The sequence below is a fragment of the Nyctibius grandis genome, chromosome 10 (genome assembly GCF_013368605.1).
Source record: "Nyctibius grandis isolate bNycGra1 chromosome 10, bNycGra1.pri, whole genome shotgun sequence".
NCBI classification, from domain to species: Eukaryota; Metazoa; Chordata; class Aves; order Nyctibiiformes; family Nyctibiidae; genus Nyctibius; species Nyctibius grandis.
The window spans coordinates 1197256-1224815 of record NC_090667.1 but is presented as its reverse complement, the minus strand read 5'-3'; the positions used below and the strand labels follow the sequence as shown (position 1 = coordinate 1224815).

The 27560-nt window shown below is 55.6% G+C and overlaps 1 protein-coding gene across 3 annotated transcripts; it reads right to left on the bottom strand.

The window, feature by feature from the left end:
* Nucleotides 1-450: 450 nt before the first annotated feature.
* FGF1 (fibroblast growth factor 1) lies at nt 451-24229 on the bottom strand. 3 transcript variants are annotated; one of them, XM_068409151.1, is made up of 4 exons: nt 24096-24229; nt 5302-5495; nt 2237-2340; nt 451-1239 (listed from the first exon to the last, which is right to left on the bottom strand). In XM_068409151.1, exons 2-4 carry the CDS (start codon nt 5468-5470, stop codon nt 1045-1047), a joined length of 468 nt encoding a protein of 155 aa, XP_068265252.1. In that variant the 5' UTR covers nt 5471-5495; nt 24096-24229; the 3' UTR covers nt 451-1044. The 3 variants fall into 3 exon arrangements, with proteins under 3 accessions (XP_068265252.1, XP_068265254.1, XP_068265253.1); XM_068409153.1 differs by having other exon boundaries at nt 451-1236; XM_068409152.1 differs by lacking the exon at nt 24096-24229 and adding an exon at nt 22263-22306.
* Nucleotides 24230-27560: the final 3331 nt, after the last annotated feature.

Below are 27560 nucleotides of genomic sequence, written 5' to 3'. Positions count from 1 at the left end.
CCAAGGTGCTTTTTAATGCAGTATCACCAGAGAGGGTTGATTAAAGGCTTTGGGCTTGTCTACACAGGGGGAAACAGTGTATGGTAAAATGCACGTGCCCCTTGGGAAGAAGCAATTAGAGAAGTGTTGGCTCAGCAAAGCTCTGCCCCAGTGGTGCCTGGGCTGGCCTGTCCCCTGTGCACCTTGTGCCTGGTCACTGGAGGTATCTGCAGGTGCCTGGGGTGGATGGGGGAAGGCGAGCCGGGGTCGAGTGTGGTGCTCCCGGGATGCTCTGGCCTGGCAGGAGCGGCTCTTGAGCTGCTCGGGAGAGGAGAAACCCACCTTCAGGAGGGTTTGGGAGTCACCAAGGGGCCCCAGTGCCATTAGTACAGAGTCCCGTTTAGCCAGGGTGCAGGAGGAAGTCCCCCGGGCTTCGGTGCCTAGAACTACTTATGAACAGATTGTGGAAGAGACAGATTTACTTAATAAATAAATACAAATAACATATGGCAGATATTAGCATGAAATACAGCAGTATTGAGGTCGTGAGGGAGGCTGGGGTGGCCAGGGCTTGGAGCTGTCGGCTGATGCTAGCCTAGCTTTGCTCGCTGAGGGTATCTGCAAGCACTTAACCAGGCTGGCACTGGGGAACGTGGCTGATGGCACAACCTGAAACTGCTTGAAGGGTGTATTAGAAGCTACATGGATAAATATGTTAATACAGAGTATCCAGGGATGCCTTAGAACGACTGGGGACAGCGCAGGCGTGCGCTCCCCGGGTATCCGGGGTGTCCTTGGGGTGCCCTTGGCCACGATTCTGGGGCAGGTTCGTGCGTGTCCCCAGGAGCTCGGGGGGGTGTTGGGGCTTCTCCCCTCGTCTCTGCAAAGCTTCGTGCAGCGCGGAGGAGCTCTGCTGTGTCTGGTTTTAGTTAAAGCTTTTACCTAAGCTCGGAGCTCTAACGTTTGGCTCTGTCACGCTAGCCAAAAAGAGAGAGAGGGGGGAAAGGGAAGCGACGGCAGTTGGGTTTTGGGGTTTGGGTCATGTCTGAGCTCCTGAGACGGGGCTCAGTCAGCTGAGACGGGCAGCGGGAGGAAGAGGATCGCCTTCTGGCCGTAGTGAGTCCGCGGGCCCAGCTTGCTGCTCCCGTTTTTCTTCAGACCAACAAACCAGTTCTTATCCGCGTGCTTTTTGGAGGCGTACGTGTTGTAATGGTTTTCTTCGAGCCTTTCGAGGAACAGGCACTCCTCACCCAGTAACTGCTGAAAGAGAGCCCCGGGTAAGGACGGTGAGATGGGGCGATGCTGGAGGGAGGGGGACGCGTGGCCCTGACGCAGCGATCCCACCTGGGATACTCTCCAGACCCACCTCCGAGATCTTCGTGCCCCAGTAAAGTTCATATTTAAAGCGTGGAGGTAAGTAGCCTGGGTTTAGTCCCCTGGGCTATTCCTGCAGTAACTTGGCCATGACCTGGACATTTTATTCGGCAGTAACTGAGCCTGGTGCCGTGCCCTGTAAGCTGGTCCTGGTGCTGGCTCCTGCTCTGGCACTGACCTGGGCGGTGGTGGCTGCTGGTTCAGGGCATGAGCATGGGGAACAAAACAGCTCTTTGGTGAGGCTGAGCAGCCTGTGACCAGGATTATGGGTCTCTATAAATGGGATTATTCTCAAAGAATGAGATTGTTTTCGGTCACTCCATGCCCTCCAGTTCCTGGGCACAGGGGGGAAGCTCCTGCCTTGCGTGATCCCACCGGCACTGGGATGCTGCGGATGCTGTTGCTGCCTCCGGCCAGGGCTTGGTGCAACCAGGATGCAAAGGAAAAATGTGGGGAGGTCTTTGCTAAGTGGCTGTGGGGCATCGCCTGGGGCTGCTTCCTCCGGCAGCCCTGCACTGCCTGGCAAAGCCGTGGGAGGTGGCAGGAGGCAGGCAGAGGTGTGGGCAAGGTGCTGCCCGGGCTGGAGGTGCACCTGCCCTGCGGGGCCGGGGTCCCCTGGGACCCTGCCACAGAGCTGGCAGCTGCTGCTCCAGATAGGAAATATGATATTTGTCAAGGGTTTGAGGCAGGGCAGTAAATGGTGGTGGTTGATTATTTCTTTCTTTCCCCCCCAAAATAAAGCCGGATGGAGAGTGGCCATCCAGCTCCCAAAATAACAAACAGAGGCTAATTGTTGCTTGCGGTTTGCATTACTCAGAGCTACGAGATTTCTGCAAACCTCAAACCCTCCCGGTGTCTGGTCCCACGTGAACCTCCTACTTACCGAGCCGTAGAGCAGCCCGTTGGTGTCCATCGCCAGGTACTGCCCAGACTTGGTGCTCTTTATATACACCTCTCCCACGCTTTCCGCGCTTAGCTGGAGTTGAACTGAAAGTAAAAATAAAACAACAACAACAACAAAAGTTAAAGGAAAATAGGAAAAGGGGAAAAAAAAAAACCTGTCAGAGATAATGTCCAAGCTGCTAGGAAAGTTAGCAGGGTATTTTTATTCTGAAGCCCAGCTTATAAAGAGTTTATAAGGAACAGTATAGCGTGTAATAAGTGTCTCCTTGTACCCTCTTCTTCAAAGAAACCCCACAGCCATGCTTCAGGAACCAAAGACCAATTTTTCCCTTATTTTACATCAAAGGAAGGGCAGCCTTTTGGTTAAGACGCTGGAATGGGACACAGGAGATTGGGGTTTTAATTCTGGCTCTAATTTACAAATTTCTCATGTGGTTTTGACAAGACGCTGAAGGAGTGACATATGAAGAAGTATTTTGAGAGCTAAACCAGGGACGGGCAGACTTCGGATGCCTGCGTTGCAAACCCGGACCCAAAGCATCCCATCCCGCAGCGTACGCGGCTGGCACTACCCGGCGTGGCGTAGGCGGGGAGTGGAGAAATAGAAAGGGCTGATCTTCACCCTAAAAAATACCTCCCGTAGGTAGCCGTGAGCTGTGCATTAGGACGTCCTAGTTTGCAAATGTGGGTTCCTTTTTTCCTTACTTTGCTCATTACAGGAGTCTTGGAAAATGATTAAAACTTGGCTCACGTTCCTGATTAATGTATTTATGAGGAAAATGCAAGGGAAGAGGCCGTTGGGTTGGAGAGAAGCCTTGGGAGGACAGGTCTCCAGCGCTGTGTGCCCAGAGAGGAGCCTTGTACTGTAGAAATTTGTAATGGAAATATTTAGATTGGTTTGAATGAAGTATGAATGGGTGCCTCAGCTCCAGCTCCGTCCTTTTTTAATTCATCCTTACTTGGACGAGGTAAAAGGTAATGTTGGTAAAGGTGAACGTCAATTGGCATGGCAGAAGCCCCCGTCCCAGTGAAATCTTTGCTGTAATGGTTCACCTTCTTCATTTTTGGCGTTTCCTGCACAGTAAATGATGCTTAATCAGTAAATTACCTGGGTGCAGCTTTGCAGCGATAGGCAGTCCCGGTGCCCGCCTGGTTCCGGCTGGGAGCTGGCAGCCGGCAAACCCCGCAGTAGGAGCGCTCCCAGCCCTGCCTCTGCTGCCGTGCTGCAGCCCCAGGACGTGGGCAGGGAGAAATCCAGCCGGGGAGAGGGGGAAATGAGACAAAAATGATGATATGGTCCTAAAAACTGCCTCTGAGAGAGGGGAGCAGGGGGACCCTCCAGCTGCCGATGGGAACGTTGAGGCTCCGGCCACAGAGGGATGGAGAAAGGTGGGTCCGGAGGAAGGAGCTCGTGTGCAAGTCCTTGTGTTTTTTACAGGTCTGTACAGAGATGTCCTTCTGTGAAGTAACAGAATGAAGCGGAGAAAATAAGGCTGGGGCTGTGGAAACAAACGTGGGCTTCATCCTCAGGGGTCTACAGCGTCCTGGTAAGTTTTCTTTTCATCTCATTTTTTTTTCCTCTGTAAAAATTTGTACGCTTTGGATATCCAAGTTTACGAGATCGTTTACAGGAGGTTCCTTTCTGGCAGAGGTTTCCAAACACGCGGCCCCAGGCCAGGAGTCAGCGAGGTGTTGAGCGTTGCCAGGGTGCCAAGGGTGCCATGCGCAGGGGTGCTGCCCGCGGGCACGGTGCAGCTGTGGGACTGGTGGCCGGAGGGGAAACGCTCACTCCAAGGTGACAGGCTTGTCCCCTGCAGATCCTTTGGATCGATGTCCCCCTTCCCGGGGTCTGAGAAGGGTTTGTGCCCTGTTCATGCCAGGCTGGAGGTTCTGCACCCACCCAGCCTTGATGAGCTCACCCTCGCCCGTCCCCCAGCGCTGCCGCGTTCTGCACGGCTGGTGGGGAAACGGCGTTTGTAATTAAAACTCTGCTATAAGCTGCCGCTCATTAAAGCAACAATAACAAGCGGAAAGGTTAAGTTTGGGGGAGAAAGCCACGTGTGCGCTTGTGGCTTAAAGAAAATAAAAGTGCTTTTCTTAGCACTTTGTAAGGCAGACTTGGCTCCTCCCTGTCCTTCTCTCTAACCAGATCGGAGCCTGGCAGGTCCCAGTGATATTCCAGTAAAGGGTCAGGATATGGTGGGCTCGGAGGTTTCTGCTGAGAACCGAGAGCTCCAGCACGCAGCGGTGGGGCAGAGCCCGGCCCCTGCCCGCAGAGCCCCAGGGAGCTTTGCTGCACCGCCAGCCTCCAGCACTGGGGTAAAACATCCTCTCAAGCGCTTTGGAAGTGCAAGAGCCCTAAAAGCTTAAAACTTCCCAACGCAGGGAAGGGCCAGGGGCTCAGCCCTCATGGGATGGCTTTGTGTGGCTTGTCAAAGCAGGAGCCGCAGCACCTCGGCTTGGCTCAGGTCGTGTGAGCTGCTGGCCTCTTAAATCTTGGCGACACACAGATGGGCGTAAAATGTCTTGAAACCATTTCGGCATGCAGTGAGCCGTGCTTGTTTTCAGAAAAAAGTGAATGGTAACAGGAGTGCGTTTCTAAAGGTGTAAGTCACAAAATAATTCTCTTTCACCCAATCCCTGCCTCCCTTGGGCTTTTGCATCCCACAGGAATTTAATATGGTGCACAAGGGGAGAGGGAAGTTCAGAGTCACACAGAATCAATGAGGTTGGAAGAGCCCTCTGGGCTCATCGAGTCCAACCATTGCCCTGACACCACCATGGCAACTAGACCAGGGCACTAAGTGCCATGTCCAGTCTTTTCTTAAAGTTCCCCAAAGGCGAGGGGACGCGGTGTGCAGAACACACCGATCAAACCCGTTCTGCGCGCTGAGGAAGCTGGACCTGCCACCAGGAGCAAGGCGAGCCTGGTACAGAGCCTGGTACAGAGCCCACCTTCTCCAGCTCCCCCTTCCCGGCTGATAAAGGCTGATAAAACCCCAGGAGCACAGAGGAGTGCCAAGAAGCCCCGTCGGGTTTGCTTACTGTGCTGGTCGCTTCGGTCCCTGGTGCCATCCACTTTGCCGTCTGGGCGGATCCGTAGGAAGTGGCCCCCGTTGCTGCAGTACAGGAGTTTGGGTTTCTTGTAGTTCCCCAGGGGAAGGTTGAACTTCTCGGTCAGGGCGGTGAAGGTGGTGATGTCCCCTTCGGCCATCTCTCAGCCTCTCCCGGCGGCCGGGCTGCAAGAGATGGGGTGGCGTGTGGCAGGAGTGGTGGCACCGAGTGCTTGGCACCCGCTGCTGCTGCCAGGCTTTAAAGGGAGGGGAGGGAGCCGGGGGTCCCTGGCCGGTACCCGGGGCAGGTGATTCACAGCACGGTGATGGCTCGGGCAGTGACACAGCCTGAAAGGTGATGCTCCTCCAGCGTGGGAGGCGGCGGGGGGTCGTCTCCTCCCTGGCTGTAGCTGGGTGGTAGGGACTCTGTCCTTTTAATTTTATCACAGTGAATTGTGTTTTCTTTCTGCTTTCTATTGACGTATGTACTAAAATTACACACTCAAAAAAAAAAGTTTGAAAAACACGCGGTGTCTGATTGAAACCCACAAGAGGCAGGAAGGGAGCCCAGGTTAATAACTCTCTCTGCTATTATAACTTTCAGACAACACGATTATGACTGGGTGTTGCAACACGTACTGCCTGCCAGATAGCAAACATTGCTTCATACCTTGGCACCCTCCGTCTCACCTGGCCACGGCGCACACACGCGAGAGATCAGAACGAACATCAGATCCTGCGGGAGGAGAGCAGGGGGGCAGGAGGCTGGCACTGCCTGGGTGGTGAGCAGGGGGTTTGCCCATACACCAGTCGATGGAAAAAAGGAGCTTTGAGTCTTAATTATACTATGCTTGTGCACCCTTCCATTCAGTAAAAGTGGTTAAAAGGGAAAGGCAAAGCATGGGCTGATGCAGAAGGGTGTAACTGGGTACGGGGCACTACCAGCTGCTCAGGAGCAATGAGCACCATCTCATAGAACAGAATCATAGAATGGTTTGGGTTGGAAGGGACCTTAAAGATCATTCAGTTCCCACCCCCCTGCCATGGGCAGGGACACCTTCCACCAGACCAGGTTGCTCCAAGCCCCATCCAACCTGGCCTTGAACACTGCCAGGGAGGGGGCAGCCACAGCTTCTCTGGGCAACCTGGGCCAGGGTCTCACCACCCTCACAGCAAAGAATTTCTTCCTAATATCTAATCTAAATCCACCCTCTTCCAGTTTAAAACCATTCCCCCTTGTCCTGTCACTACTTGCCCTTGTAAAAAGCCCCTCTCCCTCTTTCCTGTAGCCCCTTCAGGTACTGGAAGGATCTTGCAAGACACCGTGTGGTCACGATCCACGTTTAAGCCAGCGCTGTGCCAAAACCTAAAGGCATCATCAGACCGACAAGAGAAAGATGCTGTGAACATTGGAGGGTGAGAACTGTCGTTGCAGCCATGGCCGTGGGATCAGGAGGTGCCGTGGGTGGGGACCAGAGTCCCACACGTAACCCACGTATATTCAAATTTATCTGAATGTTTCTGGCCTAGAAACTGCGTTGAAAATCTCCCATGAATATGTTGTCTTTCATACACAAAGTTCTGTTGTGCTTGTAGAGAAGTGGATTTATGAACAGAAAAAGGGCACAGTATAAATCTAGATAGAGGAAATGAAATGTAATGTATTCCCATAGCTATATTATGGGAAGTATTATATAGTCACTGTTTATATATATTTATAGATTGTAAAAATGTCTATTTAGTACTGAGTTGTGCTGCTGGTACATTAGGATGGGGCCAGTATCAGACTGTGTGGGTTTGCCGTGGTACTTAGAGAGTGACCCTGGAGATATTAACGACTGCAACTCTGCAACACAAACACACACACGTATATATACATATAATCTCTAAATATTTGGCTGTAAACTCCTAAGTATTTAAATTTGTAAGTGCAGCTGCAAGGAGGGGAAACTGTTCCTTCAAGTGGATTGCAAAAGCCTGCGGAAGATAACAATGTATGAAAGTTGGATGGCTAAAAGCTGAAACCTTGGACATGAAGAATTCATTGCTGTGGCTACCAAGGGTTACTTCATCAGCCCAGTGCTTCCCCAGCTATGTGCTGGTTTGCACTGGAGGCTGTTGTGGTTCTTATCTAGGTTTGAAAACCGTCCCAAGCCAGTTTCTCCCCGATTTGTGCATCTCCCCAAAGCTCACTTTTGCTCTGGAGCTATTTGCAAACCCCAAAGTATCAACCCAGGAGCCTGACCAAGTTTTACAGCCACCTCTGCCGATGCCCTTGCTCCCGAGTCCCACGACAGCCATGTCCATCTCGGTGCTGGTGCGTTCAGAGTTTGTGTGTTTGGAAGTGGCGAAGCTTCACAGATCCACCATTTGACACAGACCAGGTTTTGGGGAAGTGATAACACGGGCTGGCTCCAGTATCCTGCGATGAGGCTGGTGGAGCAACCCAGGAGAGCTCAGCAGCTTTATGCTTCGTGGTGGCTTTCCAAAGCAGGTGAGGGACTAGCTAAGTGCAGCTTCGAAATCCTTCTTTAACACAGTTGTCAGGCACCTGAAATCGGGTATTTCTCAGAGTGTCTGGTCCCCAAATTTATTCTTCTGGCAAGAGATCATATTTTTCTTGTAGCAGTTCAGTTTTTAATGCCAGCTGTCTGCCAAGCGTTGTCTGGATGAAAGCCTTCAAGTTGTTCAACGTGGTGCACAAGGCTTTAGTGCTTTACTGAGCATTAATCAAGATCAGTGGCGTTGTGTAATTTCCTGGAACTAAAGCTTTTCTTGAACCTTTATCTGAGGGTAAAAGGCACTCAGAAGTCCCCTGGGTTGATGACTGATGGAAGTGAGAACCAAATATCCCAAAGCCAAGAGCTCGGATCAGGATCTCGGTAAACTTATGATGCAGGCTGGGATGCTCCCCTTGGTCACCTGAAGGTCTGTGTGCTCAAGGGCACCTACGGGTGGCTTTAACAGAGCAGTTCCACTGGCAACGGCTTCTTCCTTTTCACGTATTTCCTTTAAGGTTTTTTTGCTATTTTTAGAATTAATTCAGTGCTCGCCAGCTGCCTTTGACTCCACAGGAGAAGCTGAATGAACACTATTTTCCACTCCCATTGTCTCTCCTCGCTAAATACTATTGCTGTTCAACTTTTATGAGCGTGGAGTCGGTACTCTACACGCACCACCACTCAGGGCCCTCCTATTATACTTTTGGCAGGAACATGTTAGGTTTTTATGGGAATTAAAAAGCATGAGCGAGAGAGTGAACCTGAACCAAAGACAACATCAAGGGCCTTATTTCTTTGGGTAGAAGCCCAACAAAATTATTAAATGGCTCAAAGCAGAACAGAAAGCTCTCTCCAAGATGCTAAGCTGAGAGACACTGCGCTCCAGCGGTTATTTGGTGCCCCGTGGAGAAAGGAAAATATTCCGAGAGGAGATTGCTGTAAGAGGGGGACGGCTGCTGCCGAGCAGTTGACACTGCTGCTCGCACGAGGATGGTAAGTTGGAGCCCGAGTTGGAGAGTGTTTGTCCAAGACCAGCTGTGCTCATAGCTCTCCTTTTTCCTCCCACCCCTGAGTAACGTGCTCCTCCACTTCACTCCTGGAGCTTTACCATGAGGATGAGTGGCCTCACCAGCGGGAGCTGGCCCAGGGCATCTGCTCCGGGGTGGCCCCAGCTCCGTCTGCAGGCACAGGGAGCAGAGGGTCCTGCCCGCAGCCTGGGGGCACTCGGCCCTTCCTCCTGGGCTGGGGAAGGAGATGTCAGCACCCCAAAATATCTTTCTGAAGGAAAAAAGGACTTAAAAGGAGAGTTAAACCCGAATGTTAATTTTAACCAGGTCCTACTGAACTTTGGTGGCTGGAGCGCTGCAGCGTGCGTGCTCCCTGCAGCAGCGAGGAGGGATGGAGCCCGCCGCGGGGCCGGAACAGCTGTGAAATTCTGAGAAGTTTGGGTTTGGTTCCAGACTTTATCACCGACTGCTGCAGCGGCCAAACCAGCAGCTTTGATGTGAAATCCCAAGCTCTGCAAGCATCCAAGTCTGAACGTCGAGGGCTGGTTACGTTGCCAGTAACAGGCGAACTCTGTGTGAGCTCTGAAAGAACAGTGTGCGCTGGGGGCCGTGGAGGAGGGGTGAGGGCCTCCTCCCTTCACGTTTCAAACTCAGTGCAGGCTCCACTAGACAGTTCTGCTCTCCCCTTTGCTTGCATGACAAGGACAGTGTGATGAGACATTGACAACTTGGGGGATTGCTAATGGCCCAAAGCTTTTTGTCTGTCTGGATCACACTTAGATCAGGTTGTTTGTGGCTTCAAGGGTACTTTCGTGGCTCTTCTGTGGCTCCTGCGTCACAGATTTAGTGGCCAGCTCAGACTAACCTCCCATGGCTACCGCGAGGGCGGCAGGTTTTCAGCAGCAGCCGCAGCAGAGGAGCCAAGCTGGGTCCTGTGGGGCTCCCAGCCGAGCTGGGCACACTCCAGGCACGTCCCTCTGCCTGGGGGACAGTCCCTGCGTGGTCCCTTCTCCCCAGGGAACTAACCCCATACCTTTTCTGGCTACCCCTCTACACATGCAGAAGCTGGAGACCACAAGGATGGGAAGTTGTTGCTTCTCAGCTGGGAGATGATCATCTTCCACTGTCATCCACAAACCTCTGTAGAATCACAGAATCAGTCAGGTTGGAAGAGCCCTCTGGGCTCATCGAGTCCAACCATTGCCCTGACACCACCATGGCAACTAGACCAGGGCACTAAGTGCCACGTCCAGTCTTAAACCCCTCCAGTAATGGTGACTCCACCATCTCCCTGGGCAGCCCCTTCCAATGTCCATCAACCAGTCAAACTCGTTAGTAGCTTAATGAGCTGTCTTGTCAGAGACTGCAAAGGTTACCTAGGCCAGAGCGGTGACAGCTGTGGGGAGATGCAGTCCCTTATTCTGCTGCTAAAATTTCTCTGCCTGTTTTTCTTTCCTGTCCATCTCTCCAACGCTTCCTTTCCGCTCCTTTTCCTTTAGACTCCTCCTGACTTACTTGAATAGATCTGTTTTCCTGAGATGAGTTGCAGCAATTTTGCATGTTCATGGAAGCACATTGCATGAGAGGCCGGTGTGTGCAGCTGAGCACGCTGGGTCACCAGCAGAGCCTCCTCACAACCCCAAATGGTGCCTCTGTCCCACAGGTTGTCCCTGACCAGCTAAGGTGAGCCTATTTTTTTTTTTCCTAAAGTATAAAATACCTGGCTACTACACAGAGGAAACCAGAAGTATCTCACCTACCATGGGTTAAAACAGGAATGGAGGTTGACTCAAATACATTAAAATTGTCCTTGGCTTTGGGTACAGTTGGGTTTATAAAGGATTGGAAAGAAATGTTGTGGATAGCCTCTGTTAGCACCCCTTCAGGAGCGTGGATGTGCTGATGAGAAGTGCAGTTAATCACAGTTGTCACTCAGATGATCAGATAAATCACACCGAAACCTCCAGACTGGCGAGGAGCCAGCTCAACCCAGGGGTCTGTTAAGGCTTTGTCAGACCTCACTTCATGGGATCAGTGTCTCCTGAATCAGGCTCTGGTGAGCTCAGCAGTTACTTTCACTGTGGGAAGTGTTATTTTCTCCCTCAGAATCACCTTCATCCCGGGGCGTGTGACTCAGCTGTGACCAGCCAGTGTCACCTCCGATGGGCTCATTTCCCATCCCCACTTTGCAGCCACCTGGACAGTGCAGTCACGTCCCAGGCGGTTCAGACACTACGTACGGGAATGGAAAGAAGTTACAACAGGTAGAATATTTTTAAGGAATTCAGGCTCTGTCTTTCCTCTGCCCATTGCCTGCCGCAAGGGGTTCCTGAAGCACCCTGTGCTCAGCCCCATAGGCTGAGCTTTGGGGCGATCCGAGAACTGCCTGAGGATGCAGAATAAACATCTCTCGGATAAACATGATTTTATTCATCCGAAGTTTGAGAGATCCATGGCGTGGGATGGATTTCCTCGCCCAGGAAAGGATTAGAGCTCAGCAAGAGGTTTCCTCGTGCACTGGTTGCTCCAGGAGCTGCAGCACGGTGGGTCTGGGGCTATCATCAGCCCAGGCAGCCTGCAAGGGCTCGCAGGGCTGGCAGTGCAAGGCACGGCCCGAATTCCTTGGACTATGGATCCTCTTAGAAGGGCTTAATAAATGATTAGGCAAAGCATATGATAAATATGGAATAGATAATTTTGTGCGTATCAGCGGAATGCATTGGCTCGTTTCTAGTCAGTGTTTATGGCAAAGTGATTTTATCTCCAGCAATATGATTAACTGCTTAATGAAATATTTATCAGTCAGGTTTCACCCTAAGTGGAACGTGTGGTATAAAATGTGACCAAACCAGTAGAAATTAATTTAACTAATGCCTGCTGTCATCATCTCCTGCTCTCCACCAGAAGACACAGTCACTCGGTTAGGTGACGTTGGATTTGTGTCAGGTAAAACAGGAGTGTAAATGTGAAACTTCTAGCAATTTACTGAGTGGGTATCACTAATGGCAAGAGTGAGTGAGTTCTTTGCTAAAAAAAGGCTGATGATAAACACCAGGAGCATCCTGGTAAGGACAGATTCAGAAAAAGCTGCATCCCGCCCAGGGGGAGGGGACGGGGGGGTCTCGGTTCCAGACAGCAGCAGGGGTTACCCCATCCCTGTGCTCACTGACTTCTGCGGGGCTTTGGGGTTGGGACATCCCAGCAGCTGCTTCAAGCTGGGACGTCCAGTGCAACATCTCGGCGAACTGGTGGCATCATGGGGAGACAGGAAAACAAGGTGATGATCCGCTTTCTAATTATCCTCCAGCCTCCCCCACCTCCCACCCACGCCCTTGTGCAATCTGGTGATTAACTTAATTACAGTTCCAGCTCCAGGAGCTGATCCAACCCCAGAGCAGGAGCTTTGCCAGGAGGGTCTTGCCTCATGCGTCCTGTCTGGGTTCAGCCCAAGACCACGGACACGTACGCGAGCAACGCTGGCTGCAGAAGCAAATCCCATTGCCTCATGTGGGGGATTTAAGTGCCAACTCCCAGGGCAAGGCAGCTGCGTGGGACCTGCTGCACGGGAGGAACACCCTGGACGGAGCATCACAAAGGCACAGGCTCTCCAGCCAAGCACGGGGTGGAGGGTGTGTTGCACCCAGGGGACAAGGGGACACTGTTGGGCTTTGCAGCACAAACTGCCCGATCACAGGGGTGGCTGCTGCTCCCCTGCCCGCTCCCTCCCTCCCCAGGCAGAGCCCATCGTTATTTTCAGTTGCCATTTACATCGTTTGCTGGCCAGGCCGGTCTGCCCAGCGGTCCCCAGCTCTTCCCTGGGGACCAGGCTCTGAGCAGGGACCCAGGAGCAGCCCAGCTGCACCAAGTGTTCGCTCCCTCATCCCGGGGGTTCGCTGTGGGCACCTCTAGCTCTGCTGCCCCAGCAGCACTGCAGCAGGCATCCTAATTAAGAAAGGCAATTAGTAGAGTAACACCAAGGGCTTCCCCTCCGGGTGACGGCGTGCGCTGCCTGCCTTTTACAAGTGCCCTTTCCCCCTCACAGGCTCACGCTGAGACCACCATAAAGCATCGTCCCTTCCCCTGCACCTCCCAGCACCTCGCTCGGGCGGACTGAGATGTGCTGGCACATGGGACCGGCCGGGAGCAGCCACTAACACATGCCATGAGTTACACCGTCCTCGTGGTCCCGTCACTGGCACCCGAGGAGGATGGCTCTGGGCTGCTGAGGACCTGGGGACGACACCCTGGGTGCAGGTACCCAGATGGTACCTCCAGCGATGGAGGGGTAAAGCGGCATCCCCCACCTCGGCTCCTGCTCAGCAGCTCCCAGGCGTGGGGGGTCCCTGCAGCGGGGTCCCTGCAGCGGGCAGGCCACCCGCACCCTGCTCGGGGCCCGCTGCCCGGTCCGGGCAGGCTGGCAGGTTAAGCTGGGCGACACTTCAAATGCCACCGTCCCCCCACCACCACCCGCCCCCGGTGTCCACGCAGGACACTGGGCAAAATGTCAGACCACAGAGCGGGAGCGCCGGGGCTGTCTGGGCTGGCACTGCCAGTGTGGCTGCCCCGTGGCCGCTGGCTCCTGCCCACGGACAGACAGACGGACGGACAGACAGTGCTGGCCGCTGCTCCTCCCCACGGGCAGGCTTGGCACGGCTCTGTTTGCCGGCTCTGGTTATGGGTGCTTCTCTCCAGCTCTCCCTTCTCTCTGTCCCTTGGAGCACTTTGCCACGGGAGATGCGGGCGCGGGGCTGCTGGCAGCGGGGAGCTGCTCTGTTTGCGCCCACCTCTGCCCATAAAACCCGCAGCTGACACCAAATGACTGACCCTAACCCCAAAATTTCACTCCATGCATTGCTCTGACACCAAGGGGCTGATCTGGTTCTCCTGTTGCACCACGTCCCATCTGAGCCCTCTGGTGCCACCCCAAGCAGAACCTCCTGCTGACGGCCCTGTTTCAGGTACGTGCCTGGTCGCTGCTCCTCTCGGTCACCCTCTGACAGCCCCAAGCCCTCGCCAAGCTCTTGGCGCCCAGATGGGTCTGAAATCTTGGTGTGCTGTTGCTCGTAAGGCCTGAGGCTCGAATTGGGAGCAAAAAGCAGCATTTTCCCGTGGTGTCAGATGCAACACGTCCTGCAGCTGGCCCTCGAAGGGTGGCTGAGCTCAGCCAAGGGTTGGCTCAAGCTTCAAAACTGGGATTTGAGTTTGGGTTCAGACTTTATACCGTGTCCTTCCCCAAAGAGGCAGAGGATGCTGGAACTGAGGCTTCATCTCCAGGCCAAGCGAAACCCCACATCCATCCTGGTGGTTAACCATCAGCAGACATATCATCGCTCAGAAATCAAACTTCCTCCAGCATAGCCTCAGTCTTGGTTGTTCCAAGGGAAAAATCACTTGGTTTCTGGGTTCACCATAAGCTCAGCAGTGGTTTTACTACGCTGAAAATGCGCAGGGAGCTGATTACGTTCATTCTGAAATATTTGTGTAAGGGCTATATGGCATGTTGTGTTAAGTTCTAAGAAAAACTGGCTGGAAGAATTCTGTTCTTAGCTCTGCTGCTTGATATTTTACTTTAAATTTAGCATCTAGTAGCTATGGATGCTAATGCCTGTTTTTTTTCCCTGAGTAAACAGCTTGGGCTGTGTTTTCCTCTGCACACTGCTGCTCAGTAACTTAACAGTGCAGCAAAAGCTTGAGATAATAATTGCTACTACCAGGAAAATCCTCCAATAAATAATAATTTTCTTATCTGCTTGACTTTAGGGCTGGAGAAAACGCCTTACAGTGTGACACTGCAGTGCACGAGAGCATGCAAGGAGAAAGATGGGCGCAAGGCAAGCTCAAAGCTGGATCTTGTTAGGTGCAGATGAGACAGTCAACAAAAAACACAGAATAATTATCTGTGGATAACTAGTCACTGGAGTAAACTGGTGAGAGAAGCTGTGCATCTCCCCCTCTGGCTGGCTGGAGAGCCAGACAGGTTGCTGCTTTGACCTATGATTTTTAGGCAAAAACTGTGGGGTCCTCAGTTGGAGGCAGTGGGCGGCTCTGGAGGCCCGTGGACACTGGGCTGTCCATCTGTCATCCTCATTTCCAGCCCAGAACGGAGCATGAATCACACGCTGGGACGTGCCAGACCTCGGCAGAAGCTACAGCCCTAATTGTGGCCCTCCCTGTCTCAGACAGGGCCGTGCCGAGGCACCTGCGTCCCTACAGAGGTGGGCACCCGTTTGGTCTTTCCCGTGACATCTGTGAAGAAGGTGGTGTGACCACGGGCAGGAGCAGGCAGGAGCAGGCAGCCGCTCCAAGGAAAACAGTGCCCTGCCTCGGCCGCTGCCGTGGGTTTCCGTGCCGGTCCCCTCAGAGGCAAGGGGGTATTTTTTTGAAGGCTTTTCTACCCTTTCTCATCTCCGTAAACAACAAACCACCCTAAAAAGCCCATCGCAGGAGCGAAGGCTGTAATTTAACTACCTGATGGAGATCAGCAGAGCGCTCCGCAGCGCCGTCCGCGCCGTGCCACCCACGCTGGTTATTTCCAGCTCCCGAGTGGGCAGGCCAGAGCCACGGGGATGTTTGTCGTGCGTTTCCACAGCCGGTTTAGGGGAAAGCTGCAGGATCAGGCTGGCCCACAGGGATGCAGCCGAGGATGCTAGCGATGGTAGGAGGCAGAATGATGCCCTGGATTGTCTAAGTGGAAAAAAAAAACCCCAAACTAAAGAAAATAGGCAGCCTCACAGCTCCTGCGGGATGAGTGTCACCGTCCCTGCTGCACCGTGATGTGGAGGCTGCTCACGGGATAACCCGAGTGCCAGGAGCAGGCTGCAGGGAGCTGCCTGCAGGGACTCTGCACGCCGGTGTCTGACACGTTTATGGAGTGTCTCCATCCCAGTGCCATTCATAAGAGGCTTGTCCTCGCCCAGTTTTTAAAAATTGCATAAATGCACCCCGGTACCCGCAGCTTTCCCCTGTGAAACCTGGCTGGCCTTAGGGCACAAACATCCCCTGTCACAGGCTACGTGGGTGGGAAGGGGCTGACCCAAGCTGCGCTCGCACACAATCACAGACTGGGTTGGGTTGGAAGGGACCTTAAAGCCCATCCAGTTCCAACCCCCTGCCACGGGCAGGGACACCTTCCACCAGACCAGGTTGCTCCAAGCCCCATCCAACCTGGCCTTGAACACTGCCAGGGAGGGGGCAGCCACAGCTCCTCTGGGCAGCCTGTGGGCAACAACGGGTTTTTATCTTTTTCTGACTCAGGAGCCACCCGTTCAGCCCCCGCGCTGGGGTGCAGAGTCCCCAGGGGGTCACCGAGCATCCCCCGACCACCTGCACCGTTTGCTGGGGTCTGCGCGGCACCCACGCACGTGCACCCGCAGAGGATCGCATCTGCGCCGGGTCAGGCGTGAGCTACTACACCCCCACGTGTAGTTTGGCAGCTAGTAAACTCTTCCCATCAGCTGGAAGCTTCTTAGAACACCCCGCAGCAAAGGGAATATTAAGGAAGGGGAAGGGAGGGCGTTTTACTTGATGTTAAATACTTGTATTTTATGTCCAAGAGTTGAGCTGCCATTGAAACTCAAACATAAAGGGAGGTGGAAATTCCAGTGGAAAATGTACCCAATTGAGTAGTAGCATTCTGTGGGACGTAAACATGCCCTTTGAGGATGTGCAGCTGTCGGAGACTGAACGAGTGACCTCTCTGGGGAAAAAAATAACCAGAGTGGGTGAAAGGCAGGGCAGGTTTGGGGAGCTGCCAGGGCACGGCCCTGCGCAAGGGCTGCGGTAGGGCTGGAAGCACACGGAGGGGACAGGGTGGTCCAGCGCCTGCTTGGATGGTGCAGGGATGCAGAAGGTCGCCTGTGCCCACGGCCGCGTGTGTGTGACTGTCCCAGCAGTGTGTGTGTCCTGGTGTCGTGGGGATAAAACGTATAGAATTCCTTTTCTGTTCCATTTTATTTGAGTTTGTGCCCAGCTGTGGGCTGGTGATCGGGGCCATCAGCAGTTAAACCCAGGGCAGCTGCCCCAGGCTGCCCACAGGTGATTCTGTGACATTAACCTCAGGGTCACTATAAATGGGAGAGCTGCTGGGGAAGGGGGCTCTTGGCTCTGCTCTCCTCTCCCTTTTTCTTCTCCTCAACAGTTGTGATCCCTGGAGGGACTTGACACTGCTCTGAGCTAAGTATAATTTTGTGTCTTTTGTATTAGCATTGATATTGGTTTTCTTATTTTGTTAAATCTGTTTAAACTCCAACCCACGAGTCTCCCTCCTTTTCCCAACTCCCCTTCTCAGCTGGGGAGGGGTCTTGGGTGATAGAACAACTGGTTAGTGTTTAGCCCTGGGTGTGGGCTGAAGGAGACAGTGGGGTAGGGGAGATGGGCAGAAAGCAGCCAGGTCATCAGCACTGAGTTCCAGGGATCGGCATCGTTTTCCGGGGGCTTTACGGCGTGGAGTGTCTCTGGTGTAAGCGAAGGGCTGGGATCTGGAGTTCATCTGCTGGTGCACAGGCTGGGGTTTGTCACGGTAAAGATCTCCCCCTCCCGTCCGCCCGGGCAGCGCGGGGTGAGAGCAAACTGAAATACCTCGCCCGGGCTCCTGCTCCTGTTCTGTACCTGAGCTCAGGTCAGATGGGCTTGGTGTGCGATTCGGGGCCACCCTGTGTGAGTGAGGGTGATCGTGCCCTGAAGGCCAGCTCGCAGGCTGGGCACGCTGCCTGCCTGCCAGCACTGGGCTGGGGGTGCTGGGTGGGAGCTGTGCCCGTAAGGGCGACCGTGCACCTTGTCTGGGCCACCGCCGGGGCTGGCCCTACCTCGGGGTGGTCGGTGCCTCTCGCAGGACCCGGGGAAGGGCCCTGACGGGGCACAGGAGCACTGTCTTGCAGTGCCAAGAAGAGATTGTGCCCAGCCCTGCCACCCTGTCCACGCAGAGGGTCACCTGGGTGAAGGAGGAGGAGGAGGAGGGGTGAGCTCGGCGAGGAAGGGCACGGGCAGCACTGGGCACTAGGAGGTTGTCCCTGAGCTGCGCTGGGGGTGTCTGAGGACATCTCTGAGGAGAAGCCGTCCAGTCGTGGTCTCTGGTGGTGGGTGGCGAAGGGCAGCGGTGAGAGCTGCTCTAGGAGGCACTGACAGTGAGCTCAGGCTTTCTGCAGAAATAAGGTCCCTGCATGGGCGAATGCTGGCAGAGCTCGTCTGGAGGTGGGACAGGCGGGTTTACTAACTCCAGAGACGTGGGAAAAAAAGATCCGGGGTCAAGGCTGACGCCCAGATTTTGACTCTTGAAGCACAGCTCTAAGTTAAGAGCCAGAAGCAAGGACAGGCTTCAGAAGCACGAGAAAGTTGTGAGTCACTTACGGACTGTGTGTCTAGAGCGTTGTGGGCAAAGTGCAAATCTTTGGGGGGACGATTCGGAGAGGGCACCACCACTCCAGAAATGAGCCTGCAGGGGGACAAAAGGGTTTTGGACGTCACCCTGTGAGTCGGCGGTGTGGGGCCAGGGCTGGGGCTGGCACCCTGGGCTCAGCAGCCAGCCCAGCTCCCACAGCCTGCAAAACACTTGGTGCAGAAAGCCCTTTTCTGCCTCTTTTCTAATCTTGTCCTGAGGATGGCTGATCATCGAGTCCAACCATTGCCCTGACACCACCACGTCAACTAGACCAGGGCACTAAGTGCCATGTCCAGGCTTTTCTTAAACCCCTCCAGAGATGGTGACTCCACCACCTCCCTGGGCAGCCCCTTCCAATGGCTAATGACCCTTGCTGAGAAGAAATGCTTCCTAATGTCCAACCTGACCCTCCCCTGGCCAAGCTTGAGGCTGTGTCCCTCAGGAGGGCAGGGCCATCCTGCTGCCTGTAACACCTCACAGCACTCACAGCCTATAAAATCTGCAAGTCACTGATTGCTCCTGCAACGGCTCTGCAAGGCCTCAGCGCCTGCTTTTATTCCCAGCATTAAAACAACAGACGCTGGTGTTGGAAACAAGGCAGAAGATGGGAACTGCCATTCCTGCGAAGAGCTGAGTCAGGAGAGGGAGGATTACTGCGTTCTCTCGCTTGCTGAACTGGTTTTTGACAAATTCTTCTGCAAAGAGGTTTCTATTGTGAGCCGTTGGAAAGACAAACTCAGCCAGGCTTCTGGCACGAACGATAATCCCTGACGGTTCTGCAGTACCCAGGATTTATAAAAATGCCCCCATCACGAGTCGCTGCCCGCCGTGTTCGAGGGGGTGATGTGTTGGTACCCGGGGTGGGCTGTGGCAGAGCAGCCTGCGAGGGTCAGGGCAGGTGTCACCGGGCTCCTCCCTGGTGTGTATGTTCTCGTTTAGGGTATGTTTACTAAAGGGTTTGTGCGATACAACGCACGTGCTAAGGGGTGTCTCAAGGCCCTAGTTGTGGTCTCTCTCAGCCCCAGTATACACCTCTGTGACTCTCCCCGGGGGATGAGCCCGCGCTGGGGCAGGTTGTGGTTAGAGGGACCCTGGCGATGGCCCGGCTTTGCCTCCTGGGAATTTATCTGTAGCTGGGGGTAGGTTTGGTGTGACCTGTTAACGCTCATCTTCCTCCACTATTCCTTGCAACCTCTTATTTCTGAGCCCTCATTTAGAAAGGAGCATGTTCACATCATCTAAACCCCTGTGGTTTGGGGGGTCATGAAATTAAGGGTGATTAAAAGGGGAGTTGTTCAGTGCAATGGGTGAATCTACTTGGCATTCCTGCGGTTCTGGGGAGGAAGGTGCTGCTCCTGCAGTGATGAAGGCAGACACAGCTGTACTTTGAGAGCTCACTGTGCCATTACCCCGCTGACCCCTCCGCTGCTGCCAGGGGGTCAGACAACCATCCCCTCCCAGATGTGGGTCCAGGTCTCTGCCATCGCCGGCACCCCGAGCGCAGCAGACAAAAAAAAGACTCAAGGGGAAGAGCCAGGACTGACCAGTGCCAAGCAAGGTGAGTAAGAAATAACCCCCTGTCCCCATCGCTTGGGGGTGCAGAGCCGAGGGCGGGGGGGTGCAGGGCAGGTGGAGGGTTTTACTGCAGGGGATGCGGAGGAAAATCGCCCTGCAAAGCATTGGGTGGGTGGTCGTGGGTGCCCTGAGAGTGGACGCAGCCCTGCAAAGCTTGAGCCTCCCGCGGCCAGCCTGGGGTCCGCAGGCAGCACGAGATGGGGACTGACTCAGTCACCAGCTGGCAATTATTACACCATTAAAATAAAAACCAGTGATTGCTTCCTCATTGCAAAGTACAACGTTCTTTCTCTAATTAGTACCCTAAAGCTAGGCTTATTTCCTGCTGAAATGCGTGTGCTTGTGGTTCAGGATTGCAGTGTCTCTCACAAGCCCTCCCCGGTGCCTCCTCCTCCAGACCGCGGCTCACGCACATATGGGCTGGCTGAGGCGTGGATGGAAGCAGTTGGGGTTTGGTTGGGTTCCTTCGCTAATTAAGGGCCACATCCAGCACCCAGGAGCTGCTGAAAACTGCCCCCAGCTGAAAGGAGGCTCGTTCCTGCAGGGAAGGGGCAGTGGTGCTTCCAAAAGGACCCCGGGAGTTTTCCCTGTGGCAGGCAGACACAGCCTGGTGGGGAGGAGAAGCTGGGAGTGCAGAGGAGGGGAATGGTCCTTTCTCAGTGCCAACTTCTGTTATTTTTTAAATTTCTGACTTGGCATCAAAGGAGAAAACAAATATTTAAGAAATTTTGGTTTTGGCCTCTTCCATGAGTGCATCATTGGAAGCACATTGAAATAAGAGGTGAGAGACTGAAATAAAACTGCTGCGGCCATTATCCTTCTGGGCCCTGTGACTTAGCCCTAGCTCCTCATTACAGCCACGCTCTGAGCTGCTCACTGCTACCAGAACCAGACCAAAGGTGCCAAATATAAAGACAAGTTGCCACCAGCTCTCATCGCCTGGCTGGGTGGGCGCAGGTGCTGTGCACGGCCAAGCCCCCCCACACCCCCGCTGCCCCCAGGGCCACGTGTCCCCACCGCTCCCCTTCCGTCTTGGCTTGTTTGTGCCACTTCGTCAAGGGGAAAACCCTGATAAAGCAGCTGCAGGAGACCCAGAGCTCGGGGCTGTGCCCGAGGACGGGGGTCCTGGGCGCCGTGGGGCTTCAGCAGGAGCCGAGCCATGCAGCTGATGGGGATGAAGGGGAAGGAGCCGTGGCCAGCTGCGTGATGAGCTGCCTCGGCTGGGAGGAAGATCAAGGTCTCAGGAGTGGGAGGAAGGCCAGAGTCATTTGGGGAGCTTGAGAGGGGAAAGTCCATCCCCTGGGCTGGGGTGGAGCTGGGAAGGAAAGTTTATCCAAAGGGCTTGCAGAGCTCTGGGTCTGGCTGGAGACCTCGGCGGACCCGAACTCTCTCCAGCCCTATTCCAAAGCGCGTTCCTGCGCATCCTGCGGGCTCGGAGGAAGCGGGGCTGACCCGGTGTTGCAGGGAGAACAATGGGACATTGTGCTGCCTTATCGCCACCCCTGGTCCTGCCCTTAGGAACCGACTAATCTTCAGGCCCCTGTTTGTGTGCATCTTCCCATAAGTCTCGTGCACTCCAAGGCAATCGCTGCAGGGGCTGAGAGGTGCCTGGGCTCCCCGTTACCATCGTTTTCAGCCCATCTCCCAGCCAGGGTGGCAGGTCTGGGAGCCAGGGGTGACGCTGGGGTGCGTGGCTACCAAAGCCCCTGGGCACGGCAAGGGACGCGTGCCCGACGCGGGGTGCTGAGCCAGCTCGGGGTGCGTCTGTGCGAACGGCACAGGCACCAGCCAAGCAACCAGGCACGTCGTACAAAATCAATTTAACCCCCTTTGCTTCTGTCTTGTCTCGTTCAGCCGTTGGTTTTACTCATTTCCTTCTTATCTCCCTCCCCAGCACTTCCCTGGATCCTGACCCCTTCCCGCTGGCTTGGGTGGCCCCGACTGAGACCACCCGTCCTGAACGCTGCTGGGACCTGGGGGCAGAGGTTGGCTACCCACAATTACTTCTAGTAAGATCTGAATTTACAAATCTTATGCAAGTCAAAAAATACTTTTCAGTAGGACGCGGGTGCCTGGCTAGAATTGGCCCAAGGACTTTTTTTTTTTTTAAGGAAACATATTTTTTTTGCATCAAAACCAAACCATTTTACAGTGCTGTGTCACTTCAGCAAGCTTCCTATTTGTGTTTTTTTTCTTCAATGCTCCAAACATTGTGTTTTGCAATTTAAAATGTTTTTTTATATTCTGAATCAAATTCAGATCTGGGTTCTGCCCAAAGCTTTAGGTTAATTTGCAGGAATTTTGAGATTGCAATTTGAAATGACGTGCCTGGCAGCCTTCCTCTCCCGCAGCCGCTGCCGGGGAAGGGGGGGGGGTTTGGCCGAGTCAGGGGGGGAGAAACACCCCCGAAACCCCCAACCTGGCCCTGGCACAGGGACCTGCCCCCCTCCCCCGCCCCAGCCCACCCCGGCGGTACGAGCCCCCCGGCACCTACCGCCGGCTCCGCGCTCCTCCGCGCTGCGGCTCTGCCGGCTCCGGCGAGGGCAGAGAAGGGATAAAATAATAATAAACCCAAAGATGCTGGTGAGAAGCTGCCGGAGGGGGCGGGGGGCGGGACGGGGCGGCGATGCTCGATCGCACCCACCCACCCCGCTCGCTCCGGGGCCAGCGGGGCCGGGCACCTGCGGCTGCCGCCGGCTCTGGGCACCCCCTGCACCCCCCTGCCCCTCCTGCCCCCCCTGCCCCCCGGGTCAGCCCAGCGGGAGGGGGCTGCTCTCGGGCTCCCATTGCCCAGGGAACAGCGGGCTGCGGCACAGCGGCGTCAGAGAAAGCAAAACCCCCCCAAGCTGGAGGCAAAGCAGCGTTGCTTTCCCTGGCTTCTCTCGCTCCCATCCCTGCTGTTCTGTGGGGGAAGGCGATAAAGCCCCTGGCCCCCATCAGCGTCCTGGGCAGTGGGGATGGGGGGTCTGCCCTCGCCTTGGGGCAGCCAGGGAGAAGGGGCTCAGGCAGGCGGCTGCCACGGGGCTCCGTTGGTGCCTGCCTTAGCACTGGCACCGTGCTTGGGGCTGGGCAGAGCTTGGCCTTAAAAGCCGAAGCGCTCCGGAGGGTGCTGTCAGCCTGATGAAATGCGGCTCCATCTCCCCAAGGACGGGGCCGCCTCGCCGGAGCTGGCGCTTGGTGCCCACCCTGGCAGCAGGGCGCTGTGCCAGGGCCTTGGCCTCGCTGGGGAGCCAGCGGTGGGCTCGTGGGGAGGCCGTGGTGGGCTCGCTGCGCACGGAGGCTGCGGGTCACTGTGTGTTGGCTGGCTGCGGCGTTGAAGCAGCGAGAGCGGTGACTGCACAGCTTGGCCGGCCTCCATGAGCGCTCTGATGCGGTGTTTAAGCTGCGTTATCTACGGCTGGCTTAGAACAGGCTTTTAGTGCTGGCTCACGTGGAGCCCGTGTCTGTGGAGAGCCTGTCCAAACTGAAAGTATTCCGAGCCCAGACATGACAATAAAAACATATTCCAGTTGACTGCAGTTACCGGCAGCTAGCGGGGATGGCTCCCGACACGTCCAGCACGGCACAGGTGGGCTCTGGGCTCTCCTACCATCTCAATATTCTTTTTTTTTTTGAGTTTGAACAAGCCCACACAACATTTCCTCCTGTCATTTCAGCCCCATGTTGAAAATAGAAAGAAAAAATAAGAAAGATACAGCCAAACATTTCTGCATCTCAGAAAACGACTGGCCCTGGCTTTGGCTCGGGTTTTGCTGGATGAAAGGCGTTGGGGTTGTTAGGATATGAGGAATGTTAGGAAATGCTGCTCCATTTTCTCATGCGAGGGAACATCACTGCCTTCGCTGCCAGCTCTGCCCCTCCTGCCCGGGAAGCCCCAGCTGCAGCAGATGCCCCTGTTATTTCCCACGCTCTTGAGATGGCTTTTGATGTCTGGCTCCTGCTCCTGCTCCTGCTCCTGCCTGAGGTGAGGAACCTCCTCGCCTTGCTGCCTCGAGTGTCCGCTGGCCTCCTCAGGTATGAGTCCCATATAATATGCACTTCTTGGGGTTGTTTGGAAGCACGGTGAATGATGACCGACAGAGCCACTCTCTGCCCCGAGGCATGCAAAACTTTCTGCAAGTCTGGTTTGAAACAAGCCCCCCGAGCTGCCCCAGTCCCAGGCTGGGGTTTCATCCCTCTCAGAGCTGCTGAAATGGCTCAGCCCCGTGCGGGCTGGGAACAGCGCTGAAGGGACAGTCCCCCCCTGCCTGCCAGCCTGGGGAGAGGAAAAGGAAACCCCGATTGTTCCCCAGTGACACCCACACCCGCCCGCCCTCGCCCCACTCACGGGCGGCTCCGGAGCCAGGCAGGGTCCCTCGGGTGGGCGCAGGCGTCGGGGCTGTGCCAGATCCCAGGCCAAAGCTGGCATCAGCCGGTGGCACCGCGGGGACCGAAGCGGCACCGTGGCTGGCAGCGTGGGCCGCTGCTGTGCACCCACGGAGGACAAGGAAGTATGGATAATCCTTTGCCTTGCTATTTTTTTCCCTCTCATGTGATCTTGTTTTTGGACTGCTATTTCGGGGCTGGACTCCAGCCCAGGTGAAAGACAGGGATTTAATCCAGCCTGCCTCCCCCAGCGCCCGCATGGCCTCCCAGCACCTCGCTTGCTGCCGGCTTGGGCTCCGTGAGTGCTTCCAGCCCTTTCCCTCTCCTGCTGCAAAGCCATTTCTGCCCACGGGCCACTGCTCTGCAGTTGGAGCACGATGGCAAACAGGCTGCGGGGTGCACGCCGTGCCCGGCTGCCCCTCTGCCCCGTCCCGTGGGCACCCTCTGCCCCGTGTCCCCCAGGGCTCTTGCTGGGACTCGGCACAGCTGCACAGGGACAGTCTCCCCAGCACTGTCCACCCTCTTTCTGCCCGTTTCCGCCCAGAAACAGCCTGTCAGGGAGATAAATATAACAAATGCTCGCAGTTTGCAGCAGCCTTGGCATAAACTGGTGTGAGGCCTGACCCTGCAGGCTGCTCATCGTCCCCCCGCGCCGGCTGCGAGCATCCCACCAGTGCTCGGAGGAGCTGGGCGTGCATGGACATGGGGGAGCCAGGGGGGCTGCTGGGGTCCCCCACACTCTGTGCGGGAGGCCAGACCCCACGCTGCAGCGGGCACACAGTGTCCTGCCCATCCCTGCACTGGGGCCTCCTCTGGGGACAGGTCCATGGGGTGCCACCGGCCCCACACGCTCAGCACTGCCAGGGCTGACTGGTTTTATCCCATTTATGCCTCTCAGCCCTCTGGGGGGAAGTTGAGGGGTGCCAGGGGGGCGCTGGGAAGGGCAGCCTGGTTCTGCCAGCCAGGTGGGTGGCAGGAGTGGGGCAGAAAGTGAGTGTCTGGGATGTGTCATCGTGTCTCACCTGTCCCCACGTGCATGAGTCTCACGCGGGCACATCCGTGCCCATTCATGGTGGATGGGGAGAGGAGTGGGTGCTGTCACGGTGTATTTAGTTGCCTAAATCTGGTCTTTGCATGAATAAAACTCACTAAATGTCCCTGTGCTGCAGGCTGGAGGTGCCCGTGCACCAGGGCTTGTCCCGCTGGGGACTGTCCGCGCTGTGCAGCCACCCCAGGGCAGGGACAGGGGACAAGGGGCTTCTTGCAGCAGGGGTTGGTGTGTGCACAGACACACCTTCGCCCAGACACGCCGGGGTCACACACAAACCTGCGTTTCCCTCTCCCTGGGAAGCATCCCCAGTTCAGCTACAAGAAGCCAGTTTGGGCACTGGGTGGCACAGCCCCGCGGGCAGGCGGCACCCGGGGTGGGGGGGGACGGGACCCACGCTGGGACGCTTTCATCAGAGGTGGGTTTGTCCGGGTTTGCAGAGAAATGGGTTATTGCGGGTGCGTGCGGGAGAAGGGGGAAATTCGGGTTCAAAAATTAGAAACGGCTCCGTGCTGGGGGGAGCCGCCAGGGGGCGCCCAGGGGCCGCGGCGAGGGGCGCAGCTGGGCACAGCTGGCCGGGAGAAGGAGATGAACACAGCTGGGCACAGCTGGAGCGGCTGGGCACAGCTGGCTGGGGCATGGGCACAGCTGGGGGTGGCTGGGCACATCTGGCTGTGGCATGGCTGGGCGCAGCTGGCTGAAGGGACTGGGCATCTGGGCACAGCTGGAAGCGCGGGGAGGAGCGGGCAGTGCTGGGGCAGCGCAGCTGGGGCGCGTGCTGGGGGTGGCACAGAAGAGGGGAATGAGCACAGCTGGGGAGTACAGCTGGAGCTGGGTACAGCTGGGGTGGCAGTGGCACAGCTGGCAGCCACAGGGCATGAGGCCCATGCAGGTGAGGGTGCTCACTGCTGCATCAGCCACAGCTGGAGCACACCTGGGTGGCAGCAGAGCTGGCAGCTACGGCCCAGCTGGCAGCAGGCATGGCTGGCACTGCACACCCCAGCCACCTCTGGGGGCCCAGGGCCCAGGTCACCTCTGCTGGCTCCCGAAAGCCGCTGCGGCTGCTCGGGGCTGGGGTGTACGTCCCTGTGACCCGCAGGCGGTGTCAGTCCCCTGCTCGGTCAGGATGGGGCTGAGGTAATTAGGAAGGAGTTGAAGATAGGCAGCAGGAAGAGTGTTTCTCATTAAGATCATCTCATGCACCCTGATTCCTGTCAAAACCAGTCGCTCTCCCAACCAGACACGCAGCGGAGTAATTTTGTTTGGCTTTTCTGTGCTCTTGCACATCGCTCTCAGTCCTGGCTCCTTTGCTCTTTCCCAGTCGCCGTTGCCCAGGAGGGAGCACCCCCTCCTGAGGAATGACTCCCATCCTTTGTTTCTTAACAGATGACCTTATATATTGAAAATAATGTTGTTTACTTGTGCTCTGACTAGTTCAGAGTCAAGAGCTGCTTCCCAAAGGACTCTCCTGGATACACGAGCCAAATGAGGAATCTTCTCCTGTAATTACATTTCGGGGGCAGCAGAGATTTTCTGATTCATTTAATATGTGCCAGGTTGCATTTGTTACAAATCAGATACGTAGCACAAGCCCTAGTACCTTAAAAGCACTGCTGTTATCAAGTACTGACTTAATTACTGTTTTATCTAAAAATAGATCAAGTTAGCTTGACAGAACCCATTTGTCCTGCTCCCTTGCTGCCCGGTGCTGTTCCTGCTCCCTCGAGCCCAGCAGCAATGGGGATGAGCCCAGGAGGCTCCTCGGGGCTCACGGTACCCAGCTCTGCCCGCTTCATCCTCGCTGGCTGTGGGAGCTGCTGACACCCAGGTGGTTCCCACGGGCAGGGACGTTTTGGCACAAGCAGCTGCAGCTCACGGTCCCGCAGTGCCGTCGGGGCTGCAGGGGCTGGGTGCGGGTGCTGCGGGCGGCCGGACCTGGCAGGACCGTGCTGGACCCCAGGAGCTCACACAGATGCCCAGCCTGGAAGGAGCTTTTCTCTCTGCATGTGTGTCACTGCTGGAGCTTTCTTTTGCTTTGCTGCCCAAGAAGTTTCTCCTCCTCGCTGGGGGTGCGGGGGGAAGGAGGGCAGCCCGGGCACCCCGGCTCCTTCGGGGACAGCAGCCCTGTTCATTGCAGAGTTGGATTTTTTTCTGATCTGAACCCCAGGAACAAAACAAAACTGGGGCTTCAGTGCCCGGGGGCTGCTCCAGGAGATACCTCACTGCCCAAAATCTCCAGGAATTCCTGATTTTGTCTTTGTCAGCTCAGCCACTTGTGCAAATAGTGTCAGCCAGGGCAGGGCACACAAAGCAAGGTCGGTTGTAAGCCCTTCTCCTGCAACAGAGGCACTCGGAGCCGGCACAAAGAGATCTCTGTCT

What these genes read in the sequence shown, in the direction of transcription:
- FGF1 (XM_068409151.1), bottom strand. Translation starts at nt 5,470, where the DNA reads ATGGCCGAAGGGGACATCACCACCTTCACCGCCCTGACCGAGAAGTTC. An exon ending in GGACCGAAGCGACCAGCACA is followed by an intron (nt 2,341 to 5,301) that starts GTAAGCAAACCC and finishes TTTTACTTTCAG; the next exon opens with TTCAACTCCAGCTAAGCGCG. An exon ending in ACGGGCTGCTCTACGGCTCG is followed by an intron (nt 1,240 to 2,236) that starts GTAAGTAGGAGG and finishes GCTCTCTTTCAG; the next exon opens with CAGTTACTGGGTGAGGAGTG.